This window comes from Aedes aegypti, chromosome 1, assembly GCF_002204515.2.
Source record: "Aedes aegypti strain LVP_AGWG chromosome 1, AaegL5.0 Primary Assembly, whole genome shotgun sequence".
NCBI classification, from domain to species: Eukaryota; Metazoa; Arthropoda; class Insecta; order Diptera; family Culicidae; genus Aedes; species Aedes aegypti.
Genome location: NC_035107.1, coordinates 58,274,642 through 58,302,390, shown reverse-complemented (window position 1 = coordinate 58,302,390; position 27,749 = coordinate 58,274,642). Strand labels below are relative to the sequence as shown.

The 27,749-nt window shown below is 37.0% G+C and overlaps 1 protein-coding gene across 2 annotated transcripts; it reads left to right on the top strand.

Moving 5' to 3' along the window:
* Nucleotides 1-169: 169 nt before the first annotated feature.
* On the top strand, nt 170-26,728 carry LOC5573411 (histidine--tRNA ligase, cytoplasmic). Of its 2 annotated transcripts, XM_021857260.1 has the most exons (4): nt 170-410; nt 23,880-24,274; nt 24,356-25,600; nt 25,747-26,728. In XM_021857260.1, the coding sequence occupies exons 2-4, from the start codon at nt 24,044-24,046 to the stop codon at nt 25,954-25,956; spliced, it is 1,686 nt and encodes a 561-aa protein (XP_021712952.1). In that variant the 5' UTR covers nt 170-410; nt 23,880-24,043; the 3' UTR covers nt 25,957-26,728. The 2 variants fall into 2 exon arrangements, with proteins under 2 accessions (XP_021712952.1, XP_001654585.1); XM_001654535.2 differs by lacking the exon at nt 23,880-24,274.
* The last annotated feature ends 1,021 nt before the right edge of the window (nt 26,729-27,749 follow it).

Here is a 27,749-nt window from a genome sequence, read left to right as displayed (position 1 = left end):
TTTATGCCAGTAATTTACAGACGAGCCGAAGATCATAAGCCTTTCATGCATCCCCATTTTTGTTGTTCGATTTTCTCAAGAATAAGTCAAGGTCCCGGTAGGAACGTAAGCTCAATGAACGGAATGAACTCATCTGATGCTGTCAGTCGGATCGACTTTTCGTTCGCGTCGGCCTCGCTGTCACTCCCAGTGTTTACCTCGTCGCGCGAACACATGTGTCAAAGTGCTTCCTTCGGGTGCAAGAAGCAGTTTTTCTGAATTTCGGAGACCAAAATTCAGCGATTTGCCAATTTGTGATTGCCCATCAATCGAAACTAGTGATGACCGAGCGTGAAACTGTACTGGCTGCAATTACCGCCCAGGGCGACGTGGTTCGCAGTTTGAAGGCAGCCAAGGCGGAAAAATCTAAGGTTAGTAACCTTCGGCATACCACGAAACATAAGGAGTGGGGCTTGGAGGAGAATTCGCTCATTGAATCAAGGCAAGTGACGTGCCCCCGGTTTGACAACGTGGATTCAATACTGACTTGTACTTGATTCTGCTGAGGCTTGCAAGTATCAGCTGAGCGAGGCCGTCACGACTCCCTACCCGAACCCGTTCACCTTCACTTGCAATTACAAAAGGTACAAAAAATGGGTTGCGATGCCAGGCTTACTTTCACGACTCGTAGATGCAGTCTTTCTTCATTGAATAGTTCTTACGGCACCGCGAAACTGGTGCATGGGAAATGGCAAAAAAAAACGGTTCCGCACAGTGCTTCAGTTAGAGAGAAAATTGATCGATGTGTAACTGCAATAATTAGGCAATGTATCCTAATAATTGATCACAAATTTCGTAAGAATGTCAATGGTTATTATGATTTAATGTTGTGAAATGTCTTTTGTTCTCTTTTCTAACTCTTATGTTCTCTCTGAGAATAGATACATATCTGATATCCATGCTAGTGATGGATCGCCAGAAACAGGACCGTTAAACTGATGAAAACCTAGAGAAATTTGTGTTATTCAGGTTAAATTTTGGAGGATTTCATTAGGTAATTTTTGGAAAACCGGAGAATTTCTTTAAGATTCTCTAGAAAATAATGGAAGAACGTAGAGGAATTTCTGTAGCATTTTTGGAAGGATTCCAGATCAAATACTTGAAGGAATCATTGGAGAAATATAGGCATCAATTGTTGAACGTATTAATTAACGAATCCTTGGATATTCTCTTATGAAGTTCCTCTCGTAATCTGAAGAAATTAAAAACGAGAGCCGCTATCAAAACGCTATTTGAGATAATCAGTGAGGACCCTTGCGAGTATGAAATTTTATTGACTTACCAAAATATGATTGATGTTTTTAATATCTCTATATTTAATCAGTAAACGATGAACATGTCTAGGACTGGTAGAAGGTTTCTTTTTAGAGACCATTTTTATGCAACTCTATAAAAAGTATCTATATTTTTGATAAAAGGTCGCTGTAGTCTCTATTTAAACCAAAATGGTTTCTGAAGTCTCTTTTTTCATTTCTTTTCATATTTCTTAAAAACAGGAATTATCCTAGTGGTTTCTCCAGAGATTTCATCTATAATACTATCAGGAACTAATACTTAGGTAATAGCTAATAATAGTTTCTCTCCAGAAACTCTTCAAGCAATTCCTCTACCAATTCTTTCAATCATTTTTCAAAGGATGCTTACAAGAATTTCTCCAGAATTTGCTTCAAGAAATCCATGAGCACTTTAACGTTACTACATCCAGATATTTTTTAACTAACTTTTCAACCGAATTATCCAGTTGTTACTCTAAGAGATCTTCCAAAGATTCCATCAGAATGTATTTCAAGAAAACCCACAAAGGATGACTGGAGTTCTTCCAAACATTTTTTCGATGAACTAAAAAAACAGAATATTCCATGAGATATTGAAAAGTTCATTGAGGGTTCCACACCAGTTGATACTACAGCATTTTTCAAGAATTCCTCCGATCACTCCTACCCAGGGATGAGAAAAGTACTGGAGCAAACATTTACCGCCTCTACATTTACATCTTTCTACACGACCATCAAAATCCAAAGCAAACCATGACGGTTCAAAACAAAAAACGTCACGGCTCTTCAAAAAATGTAATCTTCTTCTTCCTAACGTTTTTCAACTCCGAATGCGAAATGACTCGAGCACAGTGGTGACACGATTTTTGCGGTTTTCGGGGTTTTGCATTTTTGCTCGATAAAGGCAGTATGAAATTGAACTTGTTTATATGTATCGTAACGGAATGATTGTGGTCTTTCTGTTAGAGCTAATAGATTTCAATTAGTTGAAAACACAAGCGAAATATTAGCGATTGAATGATTTAACACTTTTTTCAATCATTCAGCTTGGAATGGCTGCCCGAAAATGGTCATAGTGGAGAGACAAAAACAGTCAAGCAGTGTGTGAACCGTTGGCAGCGCATCGCCTGATGGTATTGATGCTGCTGCTGCTTTGTGTTTTGGTGGAATGGCAGAATCGATGAACTGTGGTGAATTGTGGTCACAGTTCCCAAGACTGCTCCTACCTATTTTTTTGGGGATTACGTCGTATGTTTTTTCAGGAGTTCCTTTATCAAATCCTGCGAGATATTACAGGGTATCGACTACCTGAAAAAAAAAAACTGGAAAGTTAGGGAATGCCAGGGAATTCGGTTTTTGACCTGGAATATCAGGGAAAGTCAGGGAAGTTCACTAGAGGTCAGGGAAAATATTAATACTACAATATCACACAACTTCATTGTCTGCAAAGTTATTGATTAGGCCAACTCAACAAAAAGTTAAAGTCAACTTTTAATAAACGATTGAAGCAAACAAACTTTTATACCGTCAAAAACTTCATATACACTACATGTATCATACAGTGTAAAAAGTGATGAAGAAATATGCATATTATCGAAGGATAAGGCCCATCTCGCCACATGTGTTCATTATGACCAAAATCCCCCTTTATTTGAAACAAAAAGTTAAGTAGTTTCTGGGAGAAATATTAGAAGTTCCTGAAGAAGTATTGGAGAAATACTTGGAAAAATACGATTGAGAATTAAAAAAGGAATTTCTGAGAAATTTCTGTTGAATTCCTTGAAGCAATTATCTGAAAAAATTCTTTGGTCATTGCTGGAATTTTACCTGGAAAAAGAAATAGTCAAAATTCAGGAAAAAGGGCTTCCAATAAAATCGCATGGTGGATAATCTTGATAGTGTTGCGTCTTATATACAAATTATGGTATAATCAGAAAGCGGTATAAAATCAAAAATGGTCATTTATGCCAGAAATTTATGAAACTATATCTTAATATTATAGGTAGTTCAGTATCCGAGTAGGGGAAGGCGGGGCGGTATGGTCATACGGGGTAAAATGGGTCACCTTTCATTTGAGCTTAAAAAAACAGATTTTGATCTCGATAACCTTAGGACCTCATAAAGTATGCTTCAATTAGCCACCACCGTGAAAACCACGCGAAAATCTGATTTTGTACTTCATACAGTGTCTTACCGATTTTGGCAACAAGGCTCGGTTTTTATGTTGCCAAATTCGGGAATGTTGAAATGCTTATGTTTTTATCATTCTAATCTCTAAAAGTATCAGAAAATGCATGGCACGAATGATGTGAAAAATATCTGGGAGCCTTCTTCCTTCAGTTTAACTTTTGATTCAAAAGCAGATACATCATGTACTGATTATATGCACCATTTGAAAAGCACACTTGTTGTACACAGTACAAGCGTGGTATTACTTTCAGTGGCCATTTGCAACTGTTCAAATGGGCCATTTGCAACTGCGCAAATATGCAGCTTTAAAGCCAGATCATATTGAAAGTAGCTGATTGTGAATACAGGTTCGGTTGAAGATCCTTTTGGGTGGGGTTATTTTAGGGATTTCTTGAACATAGAGCGCAATTTTGGTGACCACACGTCTTAATAGTGAGCAACACGGTGTGCTGAAACACACATATTATCGAACTTGCATGAACCTCCGATCTTTTTTCACTAAAAGTTAGCCTTGGTAGTCAAAAAAAGCTTGCGGCATATTAAAAAATCTTTCATCGGCAAAAATTTGAAAAAAGTCGATTTTTTATTCTTGCCCCTTCTCCATATAAGGGTTCATAGGAGAATATTAGAGTTACAATAATTTTTATGAATTTTAACGGTTAACGACCAATTTGACGTATATTGAACACGAATGAATTATCAGATGTTTTAAATTGAGCATAATTTCTTACGCACACTCATACAATATGACCAGCCGTAGTATGCCGTTTTATAACCACTTCACTTATTGACATAATTTTTTATAAATATAAAATAAACACACTACAATTCATCAATGTAATCCAGGCCGGCCTAACCTTTTTGGTTTATTTTTGCAATAATAATCTGACCAGAGAAATTATTACCTTTAATGAAAATACTAAAAATCACTAGTAACGAGCAACTCCTTTTAACTCTAATATGTTGCTTATCTTGACAGATAGGCTTATTTCTTCTGCGACTTACAGACTTCTTCAATGTCGAGTACTCGTCTTTTGGGCAGGCCTGATTTAATCCTTGTTCCCAATTCTACTGCATAATTGGAATCATTGGAAAATATTAATAAATATGAAGCGTTCTTAAGAAAGTTGCAAGCCAATAAAATTAAACAATTACATACAGCCATAAACATAAACAGATATACAAACACATAGGGCACTGCTCTGTTTCGATTTCATACGGCATTTTTTACTCCTTCTTGCATTGTTGTTCACAATTATTTTGAAAGAGTGAAAGATAAAGGAAGATTTTTACGCAGAGCTCTATACGGTATGTCTACCTTTAAAACTAGAGCTTATACAGGTATTGAAAAAATATCTTTACATATACAGAATATGAAAGGGTTTTATGCAGAAAAATTATAATTTCAAAACAAAAAATCTCTAAATACCTTACATTTCATGTAAGTGTAACAATATAATGCGATATTTATAAAGTTTTTATTCAGAATTGTATTGAAATCTTGTAGCCGCTCGTTGTAAAGGTTTATAGAACCTCCCACCATTAACGTATGCTTAGTTCCATTCACCTATCTAAAACAAAATACTAAAATTTATGTCTTCATGTTCCACTTAATTCTCCAACCACGATATTAAGAGAGTCATCCATTAAGGGAGGTACCGAGTTACAGAACACAAAACCAGTACATATACAATCGAAAGGACCACCCCGATGGTCATAAAGCCATAAAATCTAAATTTCACTTTGGTTCTCAAACTCGAGATACGAAATATAAAGTAAGGGAGAGTTGATTATAATAGTTAATGAAGTTGTTGAGTCTGTTTTTCAAAATGTGCCGTCCATGAGTGTGAGGTCGTAAACCAAAGTGCGGGATTACGTTAGATCGATTTGCTATCAACGCCGCATTATTCTTCATTTTATGACAAACGATCACGCTCTACTGTGCGCAATGCGAAATATAAGAGCAGATTATTGAACGCGCAAAACTTCATGATGGACTTGAAACCATATTAAGACTGTATAAGCTATTCACTGTAAATCATGTTAAATTGAATTATCTTTCAACACTTTTGCGTGTATGGTAGAAGCGCCGATTTTGGCCATACGCCAGTTGTAGCCATAATGGATTATACACCGTTTTACACAGCCAATCAGCATGTAACCTTTTGTGTTCAGTAGATCACATTGACATGACAGAGAAACATTCATTTATTCGTCAGAATTGATTCAAAACATAAGAAACACAATTCATTTCCCTTATAATTTGAACTCCCATACACCTTATTTGGCCAGGGTACTCCTAATTTGGCCACTCTCATAAGAAATCAATGAGTTTGGCCAATTTAGAAACCAAAACTAAATCTCTGAACGAAACTGGTTCGGGTGGGCTATATTTACCAACGAGATTTTCAAAGCGAAAAAAGTGGTTTTAATTCATGTCGAATAATCGTGCTTATTCTGCGCGGCGTGTGAGTCGAAACGAGTCGCTCTCACGGAGAGTGACGTGAGACGACTAATGTTATTCAAATGGGAGCGAGTCGACAATTGTCACCTCATTCGACTCGTGTCACCTCACACGCCGCGCAGAATAGACACGATTATAGATACCTGATGGAAAAAACTAGCATAAACGTCCTTATTCTGCGCGGCGTGTGAGTCGAGACGACTCGCTCTCACCGCGAGTGACGTGAGACGACTAATGATAATCAAATGGGAGCGAGTCGACAATTGTCACCTCATTCGACTAGTGTCACCTCACACGCCGCGCAGAATAGGCACGAAACTCACAGTCTATGTCCAAGTTGGAACGTTTTTCCAAAATGAAGAATACGAAGTGTTCGTATGAATAGCTAACTATCCAGAAAAGAATAGTGATTTTTTATTAGATAAAATGCGGCATACCACCATGGGCTGGTCATATTGTATGAGTGTGCGTAGGAAATGATGCTCAATTTAAAACATCTGATAATTCATTCGTGTTCAGTATACGTCAAATTGGTCTTTAACCGTTAAAAAATCATAACAATTAGTGTAACTCTAATATTCTCCTATGAACCCTTATATGGAGAAAGGGCAAGAATACAAAAATCGACTTTTTTCAATTTTTTGCCGATGAAAGATTTTTTAATATGCCGCAAACTTTTTTTGACTACCAAGGCTAACTTTTAGTGAAAAAAGATCGGAGGTTCATGCAAGTTCGATAATATGTGTGTTTCAGCACACCGTGAGCAAGGTTCTAAGTGGAAAAAAGTGGAAGTTCTTCTAAATTACTTCTTGCTATTACTATCAATGTTATCACGGTTGAAATGTAATGTCAGGTTTTCTGTTGTTCAGGTTGTCTGTTTCTGGCACCGCCATGCACCCAGAAATAGAGTTAATGACGAGTTTTCAAACATTACGCTCATTTGCTGAGATTCGAGAAAAAACATGCTGAGAGTTGTAAAATTAATGTTTAGAGGATTGGGGCCTTCCTGAGTCAAGTGGTTAGAGTCCCCAATTACAAAGCAAAGCCATGCTAAAGGCGTGGGTTTGATTCCCGGTCGGTTCAGGATCTTTTCGTAATGGAAATTTTCTTGACTTCCCTGGGAAATAGAGTATCATCGTACTTGCCACACGATATACGCATTCGAAAATGGCAACTTTTGGCCTAGAAACTTCTCAGTTAATAACTGTGGAAGTGCTCATTAAAACTAAGCTGAGAAGCAGGCTGTGTGTGTCCCAGTGAGAACGTTATGCCAAGAAAAAGAAGGATTGGAAGATATACAGTATTGGACAAAACATTTGCCACTTTTTACGATTTTCCATACAAAATGACCAATTTTTATAAGCCTGATCTCAGTTATTTATTGACCGATTTGAATGAAATTTTCGCAGAACATCAGACATAACTTGAATTTTAACATATATTTTTGAATATTTTTTCCAATCACGAGTTTATAAGTTATAACGGTTAAACTAAAATGTAATTTTCGACGAAAAATTCAAAACTTATTATCTCAAAATCTGATAGCCCTACACAAAAACTGTCTTGAGCAAACTTGTTTATCTTGTTAAAATCTGCAACTTAGCTGAAGATACCATAAAGCTATTCCTTCAATATGTTTAGTTATGTCATTTATAAGAAATCGTCGAAAAGTTCACTGTAGTAAAACCATTACTGCTTTTGAACTTGTGATTGGAAAAATCGCTCAAAAATATATGTTCAAATTCAAGTTATGTCTAATGTTCTGCGAAAATTTCATTCAAATCGGTCAATAAATAACTGAGATCTGGCTTACCGAAGTTGGTTATTTTGTATGGAAAATCGAAAAAGTTGCAAATGTTTTGCCCAATAACGTATCTTGAAAAAAAAAATCATGTTTAAGAAGAAATGTGTGGTGAATTGAAGCAACGCGAGGAGTCATATTCAAACTGAATATTATTGAAAGTTTTGCTGCCGAAATTCCAAATTTCATTCATTTCATTGCATTTAGTTTTTCAAGAGAATACCATTAGATTTTTTACGAACTCGTTAAGAAGCTGCTTGCAAAATGTCTTTGGCACATTGCTCAAGGATTACACCAATTGATGCTTCTGGTAGACATTCAATTCCCACATGTATCGTTAGGTTCGATTTGATTTCTGTAAGACTCTGGAACATCCGTAAAAATGAAAACGGAGAATAAAAAAAATGTAGCTTAGATGCGGTGTCAGTGGAAAAAATGTAGTAATCATTAATTCTTTCTTCTTTTTAATTGTAGAGGTGTCTAAAGTATGCATACAAATATTCTTCTATACCACACTTCAATTATCGCAAGGATGTGTTCAGTAAAACTTTTGACTGTTGAAGATTGGTCTAGATTGCTGGAGACGATTTCCAAATGTCTATATTCGATAAATGCGACAGGAAGAAGAACCATATGAACATAACAACGTCCAAAGATTGGAGAATCATTGGACATCATGGGCTCTTCTTCAACTCACTCTGAGAATTCTTCTATAAAAGTTTTTCAATGACTACTTCAAAACCCATTCTTGTTTTTACTATCGATTACCATCCTATTCCACCAGTTGATTGTGCCTTTTAAACAATGTAGCAATTATTTATACAGCTTGCTATATTTATACAGAATTCTCCTGTACGTTAAACAATGACTTTGAAATATGCGCAATTTACTTATAAGTACGTTCAACATTAACTTTCTTAGCTCGCAATGGTCACCAACATTTTCATTTTGACTTATTTTCACTTAGTTTTAACTCACAATATTAGGGTACAGTACTTAATAATCAATTGAAAATATTTTTCAATGTGTTGCCAAAATCGGGAAGAAAATGTTGCCAAAATCGGAGGTAGACAAAAGCGGGTGTTGCCAAAATCGGGAAGGCACTGTATATCGATAAAAATCTGAAACGTTGATGCTACTACGAAAATCTTATAAGATTTTGGATGTAAAAATAAGCTTTGCATAAAGTTTTGTTTATTGTTTTCCATTTTTTCCACAGCAGTTCGTTCTTCCATTATTTATAGGCATTATGTGCACGAAATTGTATAGATTTTAAATATTTTTTTCTATAAAACATAATTTATATAAAACATCTAGGAACGGGGCAATATGGTCATAGCCAGTCGAACTTTTCTTATAACAAAAATAGATAATCCCTGGCCACGATCACAGGGTTTGACGGTGCCAAAGTAGAAGGTGCATCATAATAATACCCGTATGTGAAACATATCACCTTCCCAATACTTTGGCACACCTCTAACGGTTCATGATTCATCATGAAACGGCTGCATTCAGGCGGAGGATCTGTTAATATGTTTCGGCATATTATCAGGTCCTCTTCGAACGGAGGGACCGCCAGGGCTCATTAGTTTCTTATAAACCAGTGCTGGTTGTTGATGGTTCAGTTCGTTTACAACGAGCTGTAGCATCCTTTGTACTAATCAGTAATGGTTGTTAAGTTTCGAAGCTAACGTGTGATCAATCGTTTTATAATCGTTTTATAATGCAACATAAGAATGGGTGTTTGGTGGAACTGCGAGTAACACTTGTTGTTATTAAATTTAGTGATTGTGTTGGTGCTAATAGTGTGTTTATAATAAAATCTATGGTGATGAAAATTTGAAAATGAAATTCTAAGTGATTCTGATAGTTTTGTTAGAAATATAATAATAATGATGTGAACTCTACTAATTTAATAAAGGCCATAATACATTTTGCAATCATTTCTCTGAATATAAACATTATTCATTATTGTATGCATGATAAAAGTGTTAATAATGACAGCGAGTGCAGAAAAATGGATCGAAGTGATTATGTTTTACTGTAACTTTGTTGATAGTGCTAAATTGTAGTTTGAATAGTAATGACTCTACAGCAACAAAAATAATGAAACATTTAAATTGAATATCTTTTAATTACTTAGTAATGGTAACAGATGGTAAATGCTAATAACAATGAATTTATATGAAAATGGTGTGATGTGAAAAGTGATATAATAGAAAGTATATCTGAAGTGTATTACGAAAGTTGATGAGTGATAATCGGTGATAAGTGTCGAAAATAAAAGTGACGATAGTGAGTGATGAGATGAAATGGGGAATGAGGACCTTTTAATAAAACTATTTCGTTCTTCACTTTAACCACTCTAGTAGCATTTCAGGCCTTATCATAGTTTGATAGTAGTCTAAAGTACTAGACTGCAAAACTACTACGGTAAGGGCTGATTGCTGCTAGGGTACACAGTGACCATTTGAGCAACATTGCTTAGGAACGTCTGTGTGATGAACGCAATAGATGCTTATAAAAGCAAATGCTGGGAAGAAGCTTAGGGCAGATTAAGAGTGCCAGTACTACCCCTATCGCTACCGACAAAAAAAAAAAAAAAAAACAAAAATAGATAATCAAAAATGGCATGTTATATTTGATTGCAATATTGTCGTCGCACGTGATTTGAATTAAAACTAGAATTTTTAACTGGTTAAACTTATTTGAACGACAATGTTTGAAAACTGAAGCTCTTGATTCAAAAGAAACTTCAACCAAGTTTTTGCATTAAACTCTCTCATACATATTGTCTTCTTCTAAATTAAGCCTTGCAAATGATTTTCTAATTAAAATAATTAGATTTAGTATGGTGGCTCAAATTACCGCTTAGGGTGGACCATTTCGCCCCGTATAGTGTAGAGTCACACACAAAATAGTGTTTTTTCAAAAATGTTTCCAACTAAATTCTAAGTAATCTTTCTACCAAAATACAACTGTGGTATGAAAGGAGATACTTCAAACCACAAATTAAGCTTATGAATCGATTAAATTGTATTGTGTTTCTATGCTTTTCAAGAACTTTTGCTTAGGTGGATCATACTGCCCAAGTAACCACAAGCATTATAACATTGCACGTATTCTACTGCATATCAACAACATTGATGTAACATTGCCTTTATTCGACATATTCCAAGAGCTGTCAAGCAATATAGCATTAACTCTACATTAAAAATGTATCAATGCACTAATATCATTTTATAAATTGCACTGCTGCACTAATGTTACTTTATAAATTGCTTCATTGCTTTATCGTCGTTTTTGCATTAGTGCAACTGTAAAAGGGCCCTTTTCCACTTTTAAACTACTTTATTGGTAGACTTACGGCAATGCAGCTACACTATATATGCGATGATATAATGCTCCATGGTTACTTGGGTGCCCCTATCGACCCTACATCCTTTATTACAATTTTCAATGTATATTTTGTGCTTGAAGGTTTAAAATGAGTATGATCAATAAGTGAATCAGAACTTTTTGATCTTTTACTCTACTTTTACCGCTTTTTAAGTTTAAAGGTACTCAGTTTTATCATATCATTTTGAATAAACGTGCAAGAAAGTTTTTTGACATGTGTATCTAAGGTGAAGATGCATCGAAGCCAAACCACAAAATTTCAAAAGCACTACCAGCGTGTGACCAATCGTTTAAATTTTCAGCTCTAGTTCTAGTTCTCTAGATTTGTGCTCCTGAAAATTTGAGGTTTGACTTCGATGCAACTTCACCTGAAGTAAAGTAAAAGCTCAGTTTTTTCTACTCAGTTTATTTATACCATCTTAAACATACCAAACCAACAAATCAGCAGTCTGAAATATTTCTGGAAAACGACTGGAAGGTCCGAGAAGCCAAGGAATTTTATTTTCAAAATTGAAAAAAAAAAACTTACACAAGTTTCAACAGAAATTATCCTATGATTTGCTTTAAGAATACGTTACGATTTGTTTCACCAATTTCTCAGTTTACTTGAGAAAATCATTTACATTTCCTTGAAGATGAAAAACTCTTGGAAGAATGCTTCAGAAAAAAAATGAAAGCTTCCTTAACAAATCTCTCAGAACCATTGGATGAATTCCCAAAGAAACCTTAGTAGTAATTTCTGAAGGTATCCTTTGAGAATTTTCTAGTTAAAATCTTAAATGAATTCTGAAGGACAATTTTGTAGAAAATCCTGAGAAGATCTTGGAGACATATGAAGAAGTTTCTGGTTGTATATTACAACATTTTTTAAATGCATGGGAGTCTTGGATGATGTTCTAGTAAAACCGATTGAAAAATCACCGGATAAAATCCTGGAGGACCAAGGGCTTTTTGAAAAATATCTGAAATAATATATGAAGGAATTCTTCGAAACATTTTTAGAAATTTTCTCGTAGAAATGTCTGGTCTAATCAAACTCTTTTCTCCTGGTTTCGTTTTGTATTTTTTTTTATTACTATATGGCCTCTTATCGGTCTCTTTTCAGTTCTTATTTATTCTATTTTTTCAGAAGAAAAGGTTCCTATATTACCTTATTTTTAAAACACTCGGCCGCTACAAACCCTGCTTCATGCACAATTTTTAAAAACATTGAACAATATTTGATCGATTATGTTCAATTCAAAACTCTAGAACGTTTTCGAATAAACTGCAAAAACTAATTATTTATCTGAATAAGGTATCGTAATCCGGGGTCACATTGATCTTTTTTTGAATATTTCTCAAATACTTCGTTTGAAAATGCAAATGTTACAAATTTTATATTTTTAAAACAAGTACAAGGGTCATGGCCCCTGAAGCCGAATATGAAGGCCAAACTCTTACAAGTCATTTACTTTTTGAGTTATTTCAAAACTAAAAACACCTCGAACCACGGAATACGCCTAAAAGAAGGCAATTTCCTAAGGGGAATTTACATTCTTAACAGTAATTCGGTAATATTGCTTAATTAGGGGGGTCCGTAGCCTTGAGGTTACGCTTTCGCTTCATAAGCGGAAGGTCATGGATTCAATTCCCAGCCCCTCCAAAAAATAACCCGTCCAGCCACCAGAAGACGCCGCACGGAGGACCGTGCTTAGGAGGGGAGCACATCCATCCTCCGTCAGTTTCAGATGGTGACTGAGACAAACTGACCCACTTCGCAGGCAGCTAGCCTCAAACGACTCAGGAACACGGCAAAACGAACCACCGCGAGAGCAAAATGGACTATGGCTTATGGAAATCGATTGGACCAACAGCAGAGCACTCTCCTACCTGCTCGGTGTGAGAGCAAAAGAGCAGAAGAGAGTGAGAGCAGATGTAAATATAGATTAGTTAAAAATAGAACTGTATCGGTAAGGAAGATACAGATAAACTGATTCCGGCACAGTAGTGGCCAAGAGCACGGAGTGCCTCAAAAAAAAAAAAAAAAAAAAAAAAAAAAAAAAAAAAAAAAAAAAAAAAAAAAAAAAAAAAAAAAAAAAAAAAAAAAAAAATTGCTTAATTGAACATACTTATGAAACTTTTGACAACGGAATCGTTTTCGGAAATGCCATTTTTAGTAAGAACCGCATTTTCCTTGCTCATATCGTTTACAGAACTTATGTGGGACATGAATGTTTGGTAGCTTCATCCTTAACCTTCCAGTCGTCGCGTGGTTGGCCACCGTCAGAACTACCACGCTGCTGTTGTGAACGAAAAGCGAGGTTTTTTTTATTAGTGTTGTACAAAATACAACAGCGCGACGATTGAAGTGTTAACCATTAAAATCATTGTTTCGAAAAGTTGCCAAATTTACGTTGGTGCCAATGATACCCCGGATTACGGTACTTGTGGAATTTTCGGCTACGCAGTCTAGGAATCATTAAAACGAGGTTTTTTTTCTAACCCAACGTTTCGACACGGGGAGTGTGTCTCCCTCAGGGGAAATTAGTTTGACGTTTGTCGAGAAGTTTGTTCGGTTGATTCTTATTTCTATAATTAACCTAACCATTTTTGTAGAAAATTCTCCAAGATTTCCTCAGGAGTCCATGAGTTCTTTCATAGATGGTAATTCATCAGAAATTTCTTCGCACTAAGCTCATTTTACCGGAATCCGTAAATTTTACCGTGATAAAACAGCTTAACAATTTCGTAATTTTTTACAGCTTCCGGTCATTTATTCCTTAAAATTGTTGAATAAAACTGTACTATGTTAATTTACATTACCAAACTGTTCAGCTGTTGAGATTTCATTCAGTTATCTTAGCAATTTATCAAGAATATTCTAGGAAGTCTAATAAAAAAATAGGAATTCTTTCGGAGATCCTCGTAACAATTCATCAAGGCGTACTTAAAACTTACACAAGTTTCATCTGAGGTAACTCTAGGGTTTTATTTCCAAATTCCAGATTGAAAAAAATCTTCCAATCAATCTAACAGATTTCCTTCAATGGCTGCAAAATATATTTAAAGACTTCATTTTTAAAATCTTCAAAAAAAAATTGGAGGAATTCCTGAAGGAATATTGAATTCTCGAAGATGGTCTAAATGTGAATGCTGTAGGACGTCCTAGGGGAATCCATGAAACAATTTTTGGATAGATGATTCCTGATGTGGTTATCCATAGAAAAATTCTAGACTGAATTGTTGAAGGTATCGAAAGTGAAATTAATTAGAAAGTTAGTAAAAAATCTCAAAACAAACTCTTAAAGAGTTCTTCACACATTAAAGTGTTGATAATGACAGCGAGTGCAGAAGAATGAACCGAAGTGATTTTTTTTTTCTGTAACTTTCTTGATCGTAGTGCTAAATCGTAGTTTGAATAGTAATAACTCTACAGCAACAAAATAATGAAAAATTCAAATTGAATATCTTTTAATTGCTTAGTAATGATAACAGATGGTAAATGATAATAACAATGAATTTACATGAAAATGGTGTGATGTAATTTTGATGAAAATGTGTAGCAGTGATAGTGATATAATGGAAAGTATGTCTGAAGTGTTTTACGAATGTTGATGAGTGATAATCGGAGGTATACTTGATAGTGTCAAAAATAAAAGTGTCGATTGTGAGTGATGACATGAAATGGGGAATAAGGACCTTTTAATAAAACCATTTCGTTCTTCACTTCAACCACTCTAGTAGCATTTCAGGTCGTATCATAGTTTGATAGTAGACTGGGTACATTTGACCATTTGAGCAACATTGCTTAGGAACGTCTGTGTGATGAACGCAAAAGAGGCTTATAAAAGCAACTGCTGGGAAGGAGCTTAGGGCAGATTAAAAGTGCCAGTACTACCCCTACTGACTGCTACTGACAAAAAAAAACTTATAGGTATTCCACTAAACAGCTCGAAGATTTATTATAATTATCTCTGTTCTTTAGCAACACTGAGGAAAAGTATTGGTGGACTAGTGTGCAATGGTATCCTTAACTTACCTCATTGTGGAAGCTGGTCAATTTCCACTATGCGCTATGCTTACGTAGCCATCACCTTCGCTGTTCTGATCTTCTGTGCTCCATTCAGGTGTTCATCGTGGTGCTTCTTCCACCTTTCGATCACCTCGTGTCCGTTCGTCAAGATCCTCCCGTACATATACCTGCGCATTAATGCGATTCAAAATATAAAAATAATCGAAAATGCAATCTCCCATATCTCCCGCACAATTAAAATTGTGTTCTGTGAAATTTTCAGCTTTCTATGTGGTGATTTAAAGGTGGCCCAAAGACAATGTAGGTTTATATGGAAATTACCATGGAGAAATTTTGAAAAATATTCCAAACACGTCAGTACTGGAATGTGAGTACAAACTTATTATCCCATAGTGAAAACTCATTCTTCAAACCATAATAAATAAATTTGTAGAAAAGAGCAATTCAATCCGACGGATAGGAGAAGAGATATTCATGAGTTTGTTTACTATTGTTAAGGTTCATATGTGATTATAGCCTTGCACACATCTACAAATGTCCCAAACAAAGTTATCTCAAAAGAGATTTGTTTCTTCAGAAAATGCTCTATAAAAATATTCATATAAACCTACATTGTCTTTGAGCCACCTTTGAATCACCATCTAGAAAGTTGAAAATTTCACAGAACACTATTTTGATGGTGAGGATGGCAAGGAAGATATGGGAGATTGGATTTCCAATTATTTTTAAATTATGAATCGCCCTACTGCGCGTTTCAGCGACACGAAGCCTTTGCGGAATGCATTATGTTTCTGGTAGAGCAGTATTTCTCAACCATTCTGATACCGCGACCCCCTCTGAAGCTTTACAAACGTCTCACGGATCCCTAAAAATGGAAGTTCTTAAAATATATGGTTCTTAAAATGTATGGTTATGAAGTTGAAATGTTTCATTGAAATATCTCATAAAACTATCAGGAAATGGCAGTGAATTACAATTCAATTTAATCATCTTCCAATCTATTTTATACCTCGGAAGTAGTGGTGATTCTCTTGCTGGAGACCAGTAAAACTAAATCAAATAAATTTATTTGTGAAATTATTCATTTGAATACAATTTATTTGTGCTGTTTGGAATTTGAATGAAGGTGTCCGGAATATGAGACAGCATGAACACAGTGTTCGGCATTTGAATCAAAATGCTGTTCCATACTTTTAAGTAAAAACAATACTGAACAAGTTTAAATAAATATTTCTTTATTTATTTATTTATTTAGGTTTACATCAACAGACTATGTATAGTCCCAATGATATTAAAAATAAAAACAAAAATACATATTATATAACAAAACAAACATGGCAAAACATTGAATATAAAAAAGTCGAGATCGTAAAACATTTCAAACTTAAAATATGTCTTCAGTCCCTCCGGCCAGCGAAAAAGCTAGAAAATTTACGACGAAGCATATTTCGTGTCAGATGGAAATCGAAGATCGACGCCACACGATTAAAAACACGTTGCAGACCATGAACAGCATTGCTCAATCCATAATTGGTGCGACGAAATGGAAGCCTCATCATCGAACTATTCCGCAGTGGACGAGGTTGCACGTTCAGATGCATTTGTTGCAGGATAGCTTCGCAATCGATTCTTCCGTTTAGAGTATCGACGACGGTTAAAGCTCTACAAACGTCTCTTCGAATTCGCAAAGGTTGCAAGTCGATCAGTTGGCAAGTGGGTAATGAAATTCGCATAGTTGAGATTCTTTCAATTCTAGAGACTTTAAATTGAAACAAATGAGGTTGTGTATATTTTTTAGCTTGACTCCCACAATATATAAGCAGCATGCTGAAATTGATTTTTATGAAAAATTGAAGAAAAAATTACAGAAAAAGTTTTTGAAAAATGTCTGCTTACTTTTCACTTGCCCCAAAAGTGGGGCAGGTGAAAAGTTTACCGTTTTGAACAATAAATTCAAAAACAAACAGTTATATTCACGATTTCTATTAGCTTTAACACTTGTTAAAGCTTCCCAATGAACAATAACACAAGTAACATGTAAACAAAGAAAATGTTATTCTTTTCACTTCAATTTTCTTCTGTTCAGTTATGTTAGTTGAAATGATTCGACAACATTAGAGTAAGGTGGGGCAAAAGTTCGACCTTAGTGGTATAATCAAAGTTTACAGGAAAATAATAGCAGACGAAACAAAACAAATACCATACAGCGAACCTTCAACATATTGGCTATAACTTTGCTGAACAAACTTGTGTCAAAATATTTACCCATTTTTAGTTATAACAGTTTCAAAACTGATTGTCTTAAACGAACTTTTGCCCCACCGGTGGGGCAAAAGTTCGAATCTAGTGTGGGGCAAAAGTTCGTTGGCTAAAACACAAAACATCAATACTTTTATGCCAGACATACTTTATACCAGTCGTAAACTTGTGTTTGCCGAAAAATACACACTAAATTTTCATCAAAAAATGCCCAAAACAGGGTTAATTGTAATACACCCAAAAATAGCAGTTTTTCGCAAAACTAAGTGGAAATGTAAAATCTTTGTGACATTTTTCGCACGATCAGGCAAATTTTGCTAAATTTGAAGATAATATGTAGATTTCAGGAAATTTGAAAAATTTTCCGTGGGTTTATACATGGGTCGAACTTTTGCCCCGCAGATTCGAACTTTTGCCCCGCTATGGGCCAAAAATTGATTCCAACTATTTATGGAAAAACTAATACACGTTAAAGCATCCTTATCATAGGCCTAGAAACGCCCGTACATAAAATATTGAAAAATATTTTATCTTCATTTGCTTCTATGCATCGAAAGTTTGACCAAATATTACAATATTTACGTCGAAAAACAACAAATTGCCATAACTTTTCCAAATCTCAATCGATTTTTATGATATTTGGAGTGAAAGTCTCTTACTTGAATACCATTCGAACCACCATGACATTTTTAAGTTTTGATTTGATTTGAGCTAGAAATCTTAAAAAGAAACTCTTGCCCCACTCGAACTTTTGCCCCACTTTACTCTATAACTGCAACATTTCCAATGTTAGTTCTTACATTATAGGACAGCAATTGCATTTCTGCTCTGTAGAATTTCCACCGCTCGTTATTTGTTTTTGAGAAAGTCGGATATGACGTCGGATAACTCTTCGGGAGAAATCAAACGGAATCCTTCAACAACGTATTTAGGGTCTTTTTTATGTGGATAGAGCTATACCCCATTTTTATGTTTTGAACTAGCTTTACATAGACATTCCACGAGATTTCCGTGTGTACTCTAATATTGCAACTTTTCAGTCAACGTCTTCCTTTTGATTGGCTGCCCGAAGTAGACATATTGATATTGTAATGTTTGGCAACATCTTTTAGAGAATTTCCATGATTTCTAATAGCTTTTAACGCTTGAGTATAGTGTTTCTTGAATTATCAGCACGTTATGTTTTTCTGTGATAATTGCGAACCATGTTTACTTATGGCTACTTAAAGAGAAAACACAAATTCAACCTCTAATGATAAACTTTTCACTTGCCCCACCTGATAAGAAAATTGACGGTGTTTAAATTTACTTATTTTTAGGTCTACGTCGAATTAATTCTAAAACTTTTTTTATTGCAGTTTGAAACTGTCACAGAGGACAACTAAGAAGTGGTACAGGAAATTATTTTCCGTAACTTTTTTCCACTGAAAATATTAAAATAAGACTGTACGTCGCCAACTTGTTACGGAATAACAGTTGACAGGTTAACAATTTTTCACTCTATTATGCAATAATGGCTGAAAAATCTCAGAAATCTCTTACCTATCGTAAAGTTCTCAATGACCTCAAAGGTTTACGCATGAGTTTAAAACGTTAATTCACATATTCAGTAAAATATATGAATTGTTTTCACTTACCCCATTTACCCACTTGCCCCGCGGTACCTTACTAACTTTTTCATAAAATCAACAAATTTATGCCCACCAGGTGCATTTGAAGTCCCTGTTGGCCTTAAGGTGAAACTCCTTTGAATCCACTAATAACTGTATAAAAGTAGTGGTACACAAAAAATATTCTCCTATTTGTTGGTAATAGTGAAATTATAATTGATAAGACGTTGTTGCCAGTAATCGCTACTTCAATATGAGTCTTTTCCTCTTCGATTAAATAAGATTGCTTGATGTCGTACGTAACCATCAACATATCTGACAGCCCTGCAAGCGAGCAGCCGGCGTAAAATTAGAAAAATTAAAAAAGCGAAATGCTGTGATCGAGTGATTGTTTTTAGCACGGTTTGGTGAAATTTTAAGTTGTTTTCATCAGAAATCCATTAGTAATAATTCTTTAATTAACAAGTAGTGAAAGTAAACTGCGTAGGAGGTTCTATGTTTTGCGAAAGTGGTAAAATTAGCGAAAAGTGTCCTTCGTTCGCAGGCGGATAAGTGTAAACAACTGTAGCAAAGTTAAACGTCCGTGTTAAAAATTAGCACGGTTCATGAAATTTCCACCAGCTACTAGTGTTAAAACTACGGAAATCGTAAGGTAATAGTGTTCTGATGTCTCGTTAGCAATTTGGGAGTGAACTTAGTGTAGGTAAGTGAAATATTTTGAGAAATAATGTGGACTTCCAGAAATGTGTTTATATGTGTGAGGAAGCCATTTTCACTGCCATGACAGGGATTCCTTCCTATATGTCCTTAAGTGTTCGGAATATGAGTTAAAACGGTAGTTTGAAGCAAGAACCTTTCGAAGTGAATGAGGAGTGCAAATAAATAAAATAGTTCACATGGAATAACTCCGAATTTCGCCAAAAATATTGCCAGGAGTTAATTGCAGATTTCATGTGTTCCTTACAAGCCGTAGGGGAAATTATCAAAAAATCGTCAGGAAATCTCCAAAAACCTTGGATCTCGTCAGCTAGCTTGCAAAATCTAATAAGGATTAATCTTCAAATATTTCAGATATTTTTTTATTGATACCTCCAGAAATTATCTTAGTTTTAAATTTTCAAGTTCACACTGAATACAATTTGCATGGCTGTACGTTGAATAACTATAGCTGACTTGCAACCCTTAACTGACAGGATCGTATTGATGATATTTTTCAGTATTTTCACTTTTGAAAGGAACTATTGGGGGTTGCGGCTGGAAGTTGAAGCATAAAATCTTGGTTGTCGGCTATCTCACAAGGGAAGGTCACGATGGTGTTACACGGGGTTTTCAACCGGAGTATTTTTGTTAGATTCTACATGTCGAAATATGAAAAACCCCAAGGCCTTTCGGGCGATGGACCAGTGGTGTAGCTAGGAGGGGCTTTGAAAGGGTCGATTTTGTACGAATATAATATTATTGAGTCAATTGAAAATTTGCCAAAAAGATTTTTCTTAGTAGGTTGCGTTATTCATTATGTATATTTAGAGTGATGTAGGCTCTGCTTCGTGATGATTGGGATAATATCATAACACGAAAAGTCGGAATAGAAACTTTTTCCCATTTCACAAGCCTTCTGTAAGAATACACCGAATCAATCGGTGAAATGCGAATTGAATAACAAATAAATAACCGTAAATCTGTGGAATTTCACCGAAAAGCTCAGTGAAACCTCCTGAAACAACTAACAATTCCACAAAATCACCCCTATTCTTGTTTACGTACGAATGCGCTTTCGATCGAAAACCCTGTTGCATTCTCGTTTACGCCAGCAAAATCAAATGGGCAATGGATTCGAACGAATAGGATTCGATCGAAAGTTGGATCCGCCGTAAACAAGAATGAGGGTGAATATCTGTACAAAATCACCGGACTATTCGGTGCTTTTGACAGATGAACTTTTTCAAGATTTACAGATCGTTCGGTGAAGTAAATAATCACCGAACGGTTCACCGAAAAATCTGCTGTTGAGAATTCGGTGAAATTTCTCAGAAAGCTGTGATAAATTCTAAGTGTGTTGGAAGAGATGTTGAAAACTGAACTCAACTCAATTTTGACGAAAATGCAGATGGGACTGACTTGCGATTCACGGCAGTGTATCCCATGCTAGTTACGCCGATGGCATAAAATACATTATAAACATGCATTAATGCCAATTCTGTTCATTACTATCACAATATATACAACGAAAAATCTTTTTGGCAAATTTTCAATAATGAATCATAATATTATATTTGTACAAAATCGACCCTTTCGGAGCCCCTCCTAGCTACACCACTGGTTCATCACCCGAAAGGCTTTGGGGTTTTACATATTTCGACATGTAGAATCTAACGAAAATACTCCGGTTGAAAACCCCGTGTAACACCATCGTGACCTTCCCTTGTCAGATTAAGACTGAGGTAATCAACAACCAAGAATTTACATTGGAAAGAACAAAATAGGTTTCAGACAGATCATATATTTGCAACTCGGTAAAAATGTTCTCTTGAGACCAAATTGTATTAACCCTCTAATACCCAACCCCGCCTTTAGACGGGGTACACTTTGGAATTTTGTGTATTTTTTCGTAGCTCGGAAATCAAAATGATTTTTTTTTGGCTTGAACCTTGACTCATAACACGCATATAAGAAAAGTTTGTTATGACTTTTGATTTTTTTTTGTATTTTTGAAAATTGTTTGAAAAATTGTATTCTTATATAACCTACAAATGCCCGTGTACATTTAACGTGTAATATAAAAAATCGTAACTTTTATATTTTTCTACGATCAACCTATCACAAAAGAAGAGCTTGGTGGTATTGAAATAATTTCAAACCTGTTTTTCCGTTAATTGCACGGAAAATAAAAAAATTCCAGAAAAATAATAAAAATTTAATATTGTTAAAAGTACCGTAAAAAGTTGAATTTTTATTATTGCCAAAAATCAGTAACTAGAAGAGGCTTCAAGAAAAAATGAAAAAGTGTAAGGATATTCAAAAATAAAAATTATAAAAATCAAAAACCAAAATTCATAGATTTGCGAATAAAAATAAATAATTGCCCAAAACGTGTTTAGAACGATTTTAGATAACTAAAAATGATATTTAGATCGAAAATAAAAATTTGGGTATTAGAGGGTTAAGGCCCAAGTAAAAAATGAAGCAAATGCCAAAAGTGAAAAAGCAGTCAAAATCAACAAATCGTTAAAAATAAAAACACTCAGCTGTTTTACTTGCAAAATAAGGAAGCTCTGTGTTTTTATTTTCTTTGATTGGTTTATTTAAACGGCGAAAAAAGACATTTGCTCCATTTTTACTTGGGCCTTCAAAATTCATCACATTTTTTGCGTTGAAATTCTAAAGGGCCAATGATCCAAATGTAAAAAAAAATCGGGCTATGATACAATTCGATTGTATCTCCCAACACACACAAACTATACAAACATTGTCGACATAATCATAAAACTCGTTATATAATACGTTTTAAATTCGATTTTCAAAACAGCCAACACCCGCTTTTTTCCAAATCATTCATTGGTCCACTGCTCAAAATGGCCGATGATCGGATCTTTCTCCATCAAGATGGCCTACAATCGGAAAAATTCGCAAACTGTCTCTTGCTCATTCATTGGAAACCCAAAGAACCTATCCTTGGGCCACGGCACACTAACAAAACTCATAAATAGGCCAATGTTTGCTTGAAAATCAAAAATGGGTAAAACATTTAATTTCATATCGTTTTCCACATTTTTGGCAGTTTTCATAATGATATCTATTATTAACGTGTTGAAATAGTAAAATGCAATCAACGAGCAAGATATCATATGAATATAGAGAAATAGCAATTGAAAATGTAGTTGTTTGTGCAAATCAGTGTTTGTCCCTACGCCTATACGTATTTGTATATATGGTATTAGTCAAATAAACAGTCTCAACTTGACCATTGCAATGGCAAGACGCTACCGTACGCCTTTCGTTTCATTCTTCCGAGTACCTCAAAACCACAACGATTAAGGTAGGGTCCTACCCGTGCGCGAACAGTAGTGATCAATATTCTCTGATTCAATGATCTGAGGATCGGCCCTTTTGAATTTTTACGTGAAACTTTTTCATCAGTTAGGACAAACGACACTTGTTCTCAATGGCTTCGCGGACCCCCTGGGAACTCTTCACGGCCCCCTAGGGGTCCGCGGACCACCGGTTGAGAAACCCTGTGGTAGAGCTTCCGCGTATCTTGAGAACGGTGTAGGAACTCCTTCTCTTGGCATTCCACCTCTTCCAGGCAGAGCTTTTTGTCCGGAAAAAGGCGGGTTTACTCTTTTCACTTCAGTCTGTATCGTTTCACTATTTGTCGCGTACCGTGCTGCATCCTTCTCCTCCAAAACCTCATGAAACTCCTCGTGGAAACAATCGTTGGTAGCACCATTAATGGCCTCTTTGATTGTCCTCCAGCAGTCCATCAGTTTTCAAGTCTTTCGATCGTGCTCGCCCTCACGGCAATGCTGCCTCAGAATGCTGCGCGTACATATTGGTTGTTTTAGGCGCGCCAAATTGTACCGAGGCTGGCGTCAGTACCGTACATCGTTTTACTATAGGCATGCTAATATTTGAAGGGTGTTCTGTATGTTTTGGCACAAATAGTCTTTGATCATTTGAATAGTATTGCTAAACGACTCTCGGGGTAGCCCCACTTCTCTTATCTATGTATTTTGTTGCGTTTGTATGTGCCATATCCTGATTAATTTTCGTCTTCTCTTTTTTCTATTTGTTGCTTCCAAATGTATGACCTCAAAACTTCCTATAAAAGTGAGCAAACATAAAGAGATACGCTCAGCCTAATTCCAACCTTCTAGAAAGCATCATTAACTGCGATTATGATCATTAAGTATTCGGGAATCTGACCTCATATACGAAAGGAGCTAAATCGGAATTTAAACTGCTTCACATAACCAAATACGCAGTTGAAGTAACATGTTGAGCCAAATACGTTCAAGGGGCACCGTCGCGATAACCACACTTCATAGATCGCTCACCAGAAGCGCGATCGCCGCTGGACGGTTCGATCGTGCCAACTCTTCTTCGGCTATCGAGGATCGCCGATTCAAAGCACTCGGCCATGGCAATTGTCGTTTCTGTACGTGCGCCAATACGGCCCCGTTTCAGCTCAAAGCTAACGACAAAATCTTCCACCAAATCACTCAGGTTCGCGTCACCTTTTCGCCCTGAACTGCTTGAACACGTAATCTTGATCGAATCTCTCTTTTCTCTATCACTTCTTTGCAGATCGATGAGGAGGTCGCCAAGTTGTTGGCCCTCAAGGCCAAGCTACAGGACGAACCAGAGCGGGGTAACAAGAATATCACACTGAAAACGCCGAAAGGTACCCGGGACTATGGCCCTGAGGCGATGGCCCTCCGCCTGGACATTCTGGAGCGAGTTAAAACCATCTTCAAGAAGCACGGCGCCGAAACGATCGACACGCCGGTGTTTGAGCTGAAGGAAGTCCTAACGGGAAAGTACGGCGAGGACAGCAAGCTGATCTACGATCTGAAGGATCAGGGCGGCGAGATCCTGGCACTGCGATACGATCTGACGGTTCCGTTTGCCAGATTCGTCGGCATGGGCAATGTGTTCAACATCCGGCGGTATCACATCGCCAAGGTTTACCGGAGGGATAATCCGGCCATGACCCGGGGTAGGTACAGGGAGTTCTACCAGTGCGATTTCGACATTGCCGGAACGTACGATCCGATGCTGCCGGATGCGGAGTGCGTGAAGGTCGTGACGGAGATTCTGACCGAGCTGGATATCGGGGAGTTTGTGGTCAAGTTGAACCACCGGAAGCTGCTGGACGGAATGTTCGAGGCTTGCGGGGTGCCAGCGGACAAGTTCCGGACGATCTGTTCGTCTGTGGATAAGCTGGACAAGACTCCCTGGGAGGAGGTACGGAAGGAGATGATGGACGAGAAGGGATTGGATGGGGAGATCGCGGACAGAATTGGGGAGTACGTTAGGATGAATGGCGGTGCGGAATTGGTGGATAAGCTGGCGGAGGATGAGAAACTTAAGAACATCAAATCAGCAATTGAAGGCATCGAAGACATGCGACTTCTGCTGCAATATTGTGAAATTTTCGGACTCAAGGATAAGATCGTGTTCGACTTGAGTTTGGCCCGTGGACTGGATTACTACACGGGAGTCATCTACGAAGCGGTGCTGAAGGCAGAGCCTTTACCCGTAGAAAATGGCAAGAAGGGCAAGGACAAGGAGGAGGAAGTCAGCGTCGGTTCGGTGGCAGGCGGCGGACGGTACGACAATCTAGTGGGAATGTTCAACCCGAAGCGAAAACAGGTTCCCTGCGTGGGTGTTTCGATCGGTGTGGAGCGGATCTTCTCGATCCTGGAAGCCAAGAACCAGCAGAAGAAGATCCGAACGACGGAGATCGAGGCTTACGTGGCTTCGGCTCACAAGGGACTGCATTTAAAGCGAATGGAGGTGCTGAACAAGCTGTGGGATGCCGGTATTAAGGTGAGTGCCTTTGAAATAGGAACTTTAAAGATCTTATGCTTTAAAATGGGACCAAAAAAGACCATACAAGGGACACACGAAGATACCAAGTGCTGACTTCAATTGAACAATTGCTAGTTTTAACTAATTTTGAACCTTTCCCACAGGCGGAACACCCCTACAAGCAGAACCCGAAGCTGCTGGCCCAGTTGCAGTACTGTGAAGAGAACCAGATTCCATACGCAGTGGTCCTCGGCGATGGGGAGCTGTCTCGGGGCGTCGTGAAGCTGAGAGAGATTTCCAGTCGAAAAGAAGACGAAGTTCCCGTGGAAAATCTGGCGGAGGAGATCCGCAAGCGTTTGACGACGACGGTTTGAAGTTTCTAATGTGTAGGGGGTCGATTTGGTGTTCTTTAGGCTCGACAACAGGAATTCCCAAGTGGGAAGACACTCGGGATAGAGGTTGATAGTTTGTGGCTATGGTTAAGCAATAAATTGTTTTGTATATAAATCAACGATCAGAGGACTTGTGCAAGAATTTGTTTCAATCGGAGAATCATATCTTGTTCTCTACGCTTTCTGACCGAGAATTTCTCAAGTTCTCATTATTATTTACGCAGGTAACCACTAAACGTAAACACCCATGCAATAATTCGCAAAAGAATATTCTAAACAGCTGTTTTATGACTTCTCAGCTTTTATATGAATCATTGACACGTTTACTGCTTTGTGGTTATCAGTCTAAGAAAAATTCGAAGAGTTTCTCTTCTAAGATTTCGTTATCATATCGTACTCCCGAGTTCTGACTTGAGATTTCCTGTCGTTTGTTCAACCTCTTCTCATCTATTACATTTTACATTATAGCATGCACTTAGTTTGATTCAATTGATCTATCGTTTTCCGACTGCCTTTGATATCGCTGTGAAAGAAGTAGTAGTGAACCGTATTAGAAAAGAGCTTGAATCAAGTTGAATGATTGGTCAACCATTTCGTACATTCGCATCCAAATATTTACCGAAGGTAAACTAGCTCTTGAACGTCCTACATAAAACAACAATAACTAGACATAAATTACGCGTCATATGTATCTGCACTTTTATATCTACCTAAGTTTGATAAATTATAATTTGAGTTTTTATCGCACTGACAATCCTTATTGTTCATTGAGAAAGAAATCCATCATTTAGAAAGCAAACTGTTCGGCTTTGTCCTTTACTTCACTGTTGCGATTCCGAGAGCAGCTTGGCTTCTGCCTTTGTAGCGACTCGACGACCAACAATCAATTGTCCCCGTTAAAAATTCAACGAGGTTTTGCGAAACTCGGTGACTTAAGCGCCAACGGCCAATTTACACGGACTCGTGATGTAATCAAACGACAAGGTAGCAGTTTTTTTAGGTCATATTAGTGAAAATGGATTAGTATATGTCTCCGAAGCTAGGACACGGATGACTGCGCTTAAAAATCTTAATATTTCGCACTTCCACGAGGTTTGACATCATTCAACGGTTCAGCAAACATTGCATGACGACGACGACAGGTATTGCCTCCTAGGAAGTCAAAATAACGATGTCCACTGTACTTCCACGGGCACGGACGCACAGGGCGTCCATTCCATCCAAACCGAATGAATTCGAACCTCAGAGCGTCTATTCAACCAATCTAAGGATTACGGGTACTAGGAGTGTCTCCACTTCCACGGATGGGCGCACATGGCGTCTGTTCAATGCATTCCCAAGGATCTCGGGCACCAGGGGTGTCCAATCTACTCCCAAGAGTTGACGCATAGGGCGTCTATACTACTCTCCAGGATTCTAAAGATACTAGGCACCAGGGGTGTCCAATCTGCTCCCACGGGTGGACGCAGAGGGCGTATGTAAAACCAATCCAAGGACTTCGGGCCAGGGCTAGAATGCGTCACTGTAAATAGAGGATGTCGTGCGACTTTTACTTAGATGCTTCCCTCGCTGTCATCGGACGGCGAGACAATGACAGATTTTTTTCAAATTCTCTTTCATTTTTCCGTCCCTACGGCTTGTGACGGAATCGTAAACTTGATAATTATTAGTTTGTATTAGTTATAATTATTAGTTTTTATCTGATATCATTGTTATTTATACCCCTGGAATCATGGAGGGATATCCACGTAACTTATCAAACACATTTACTTCCC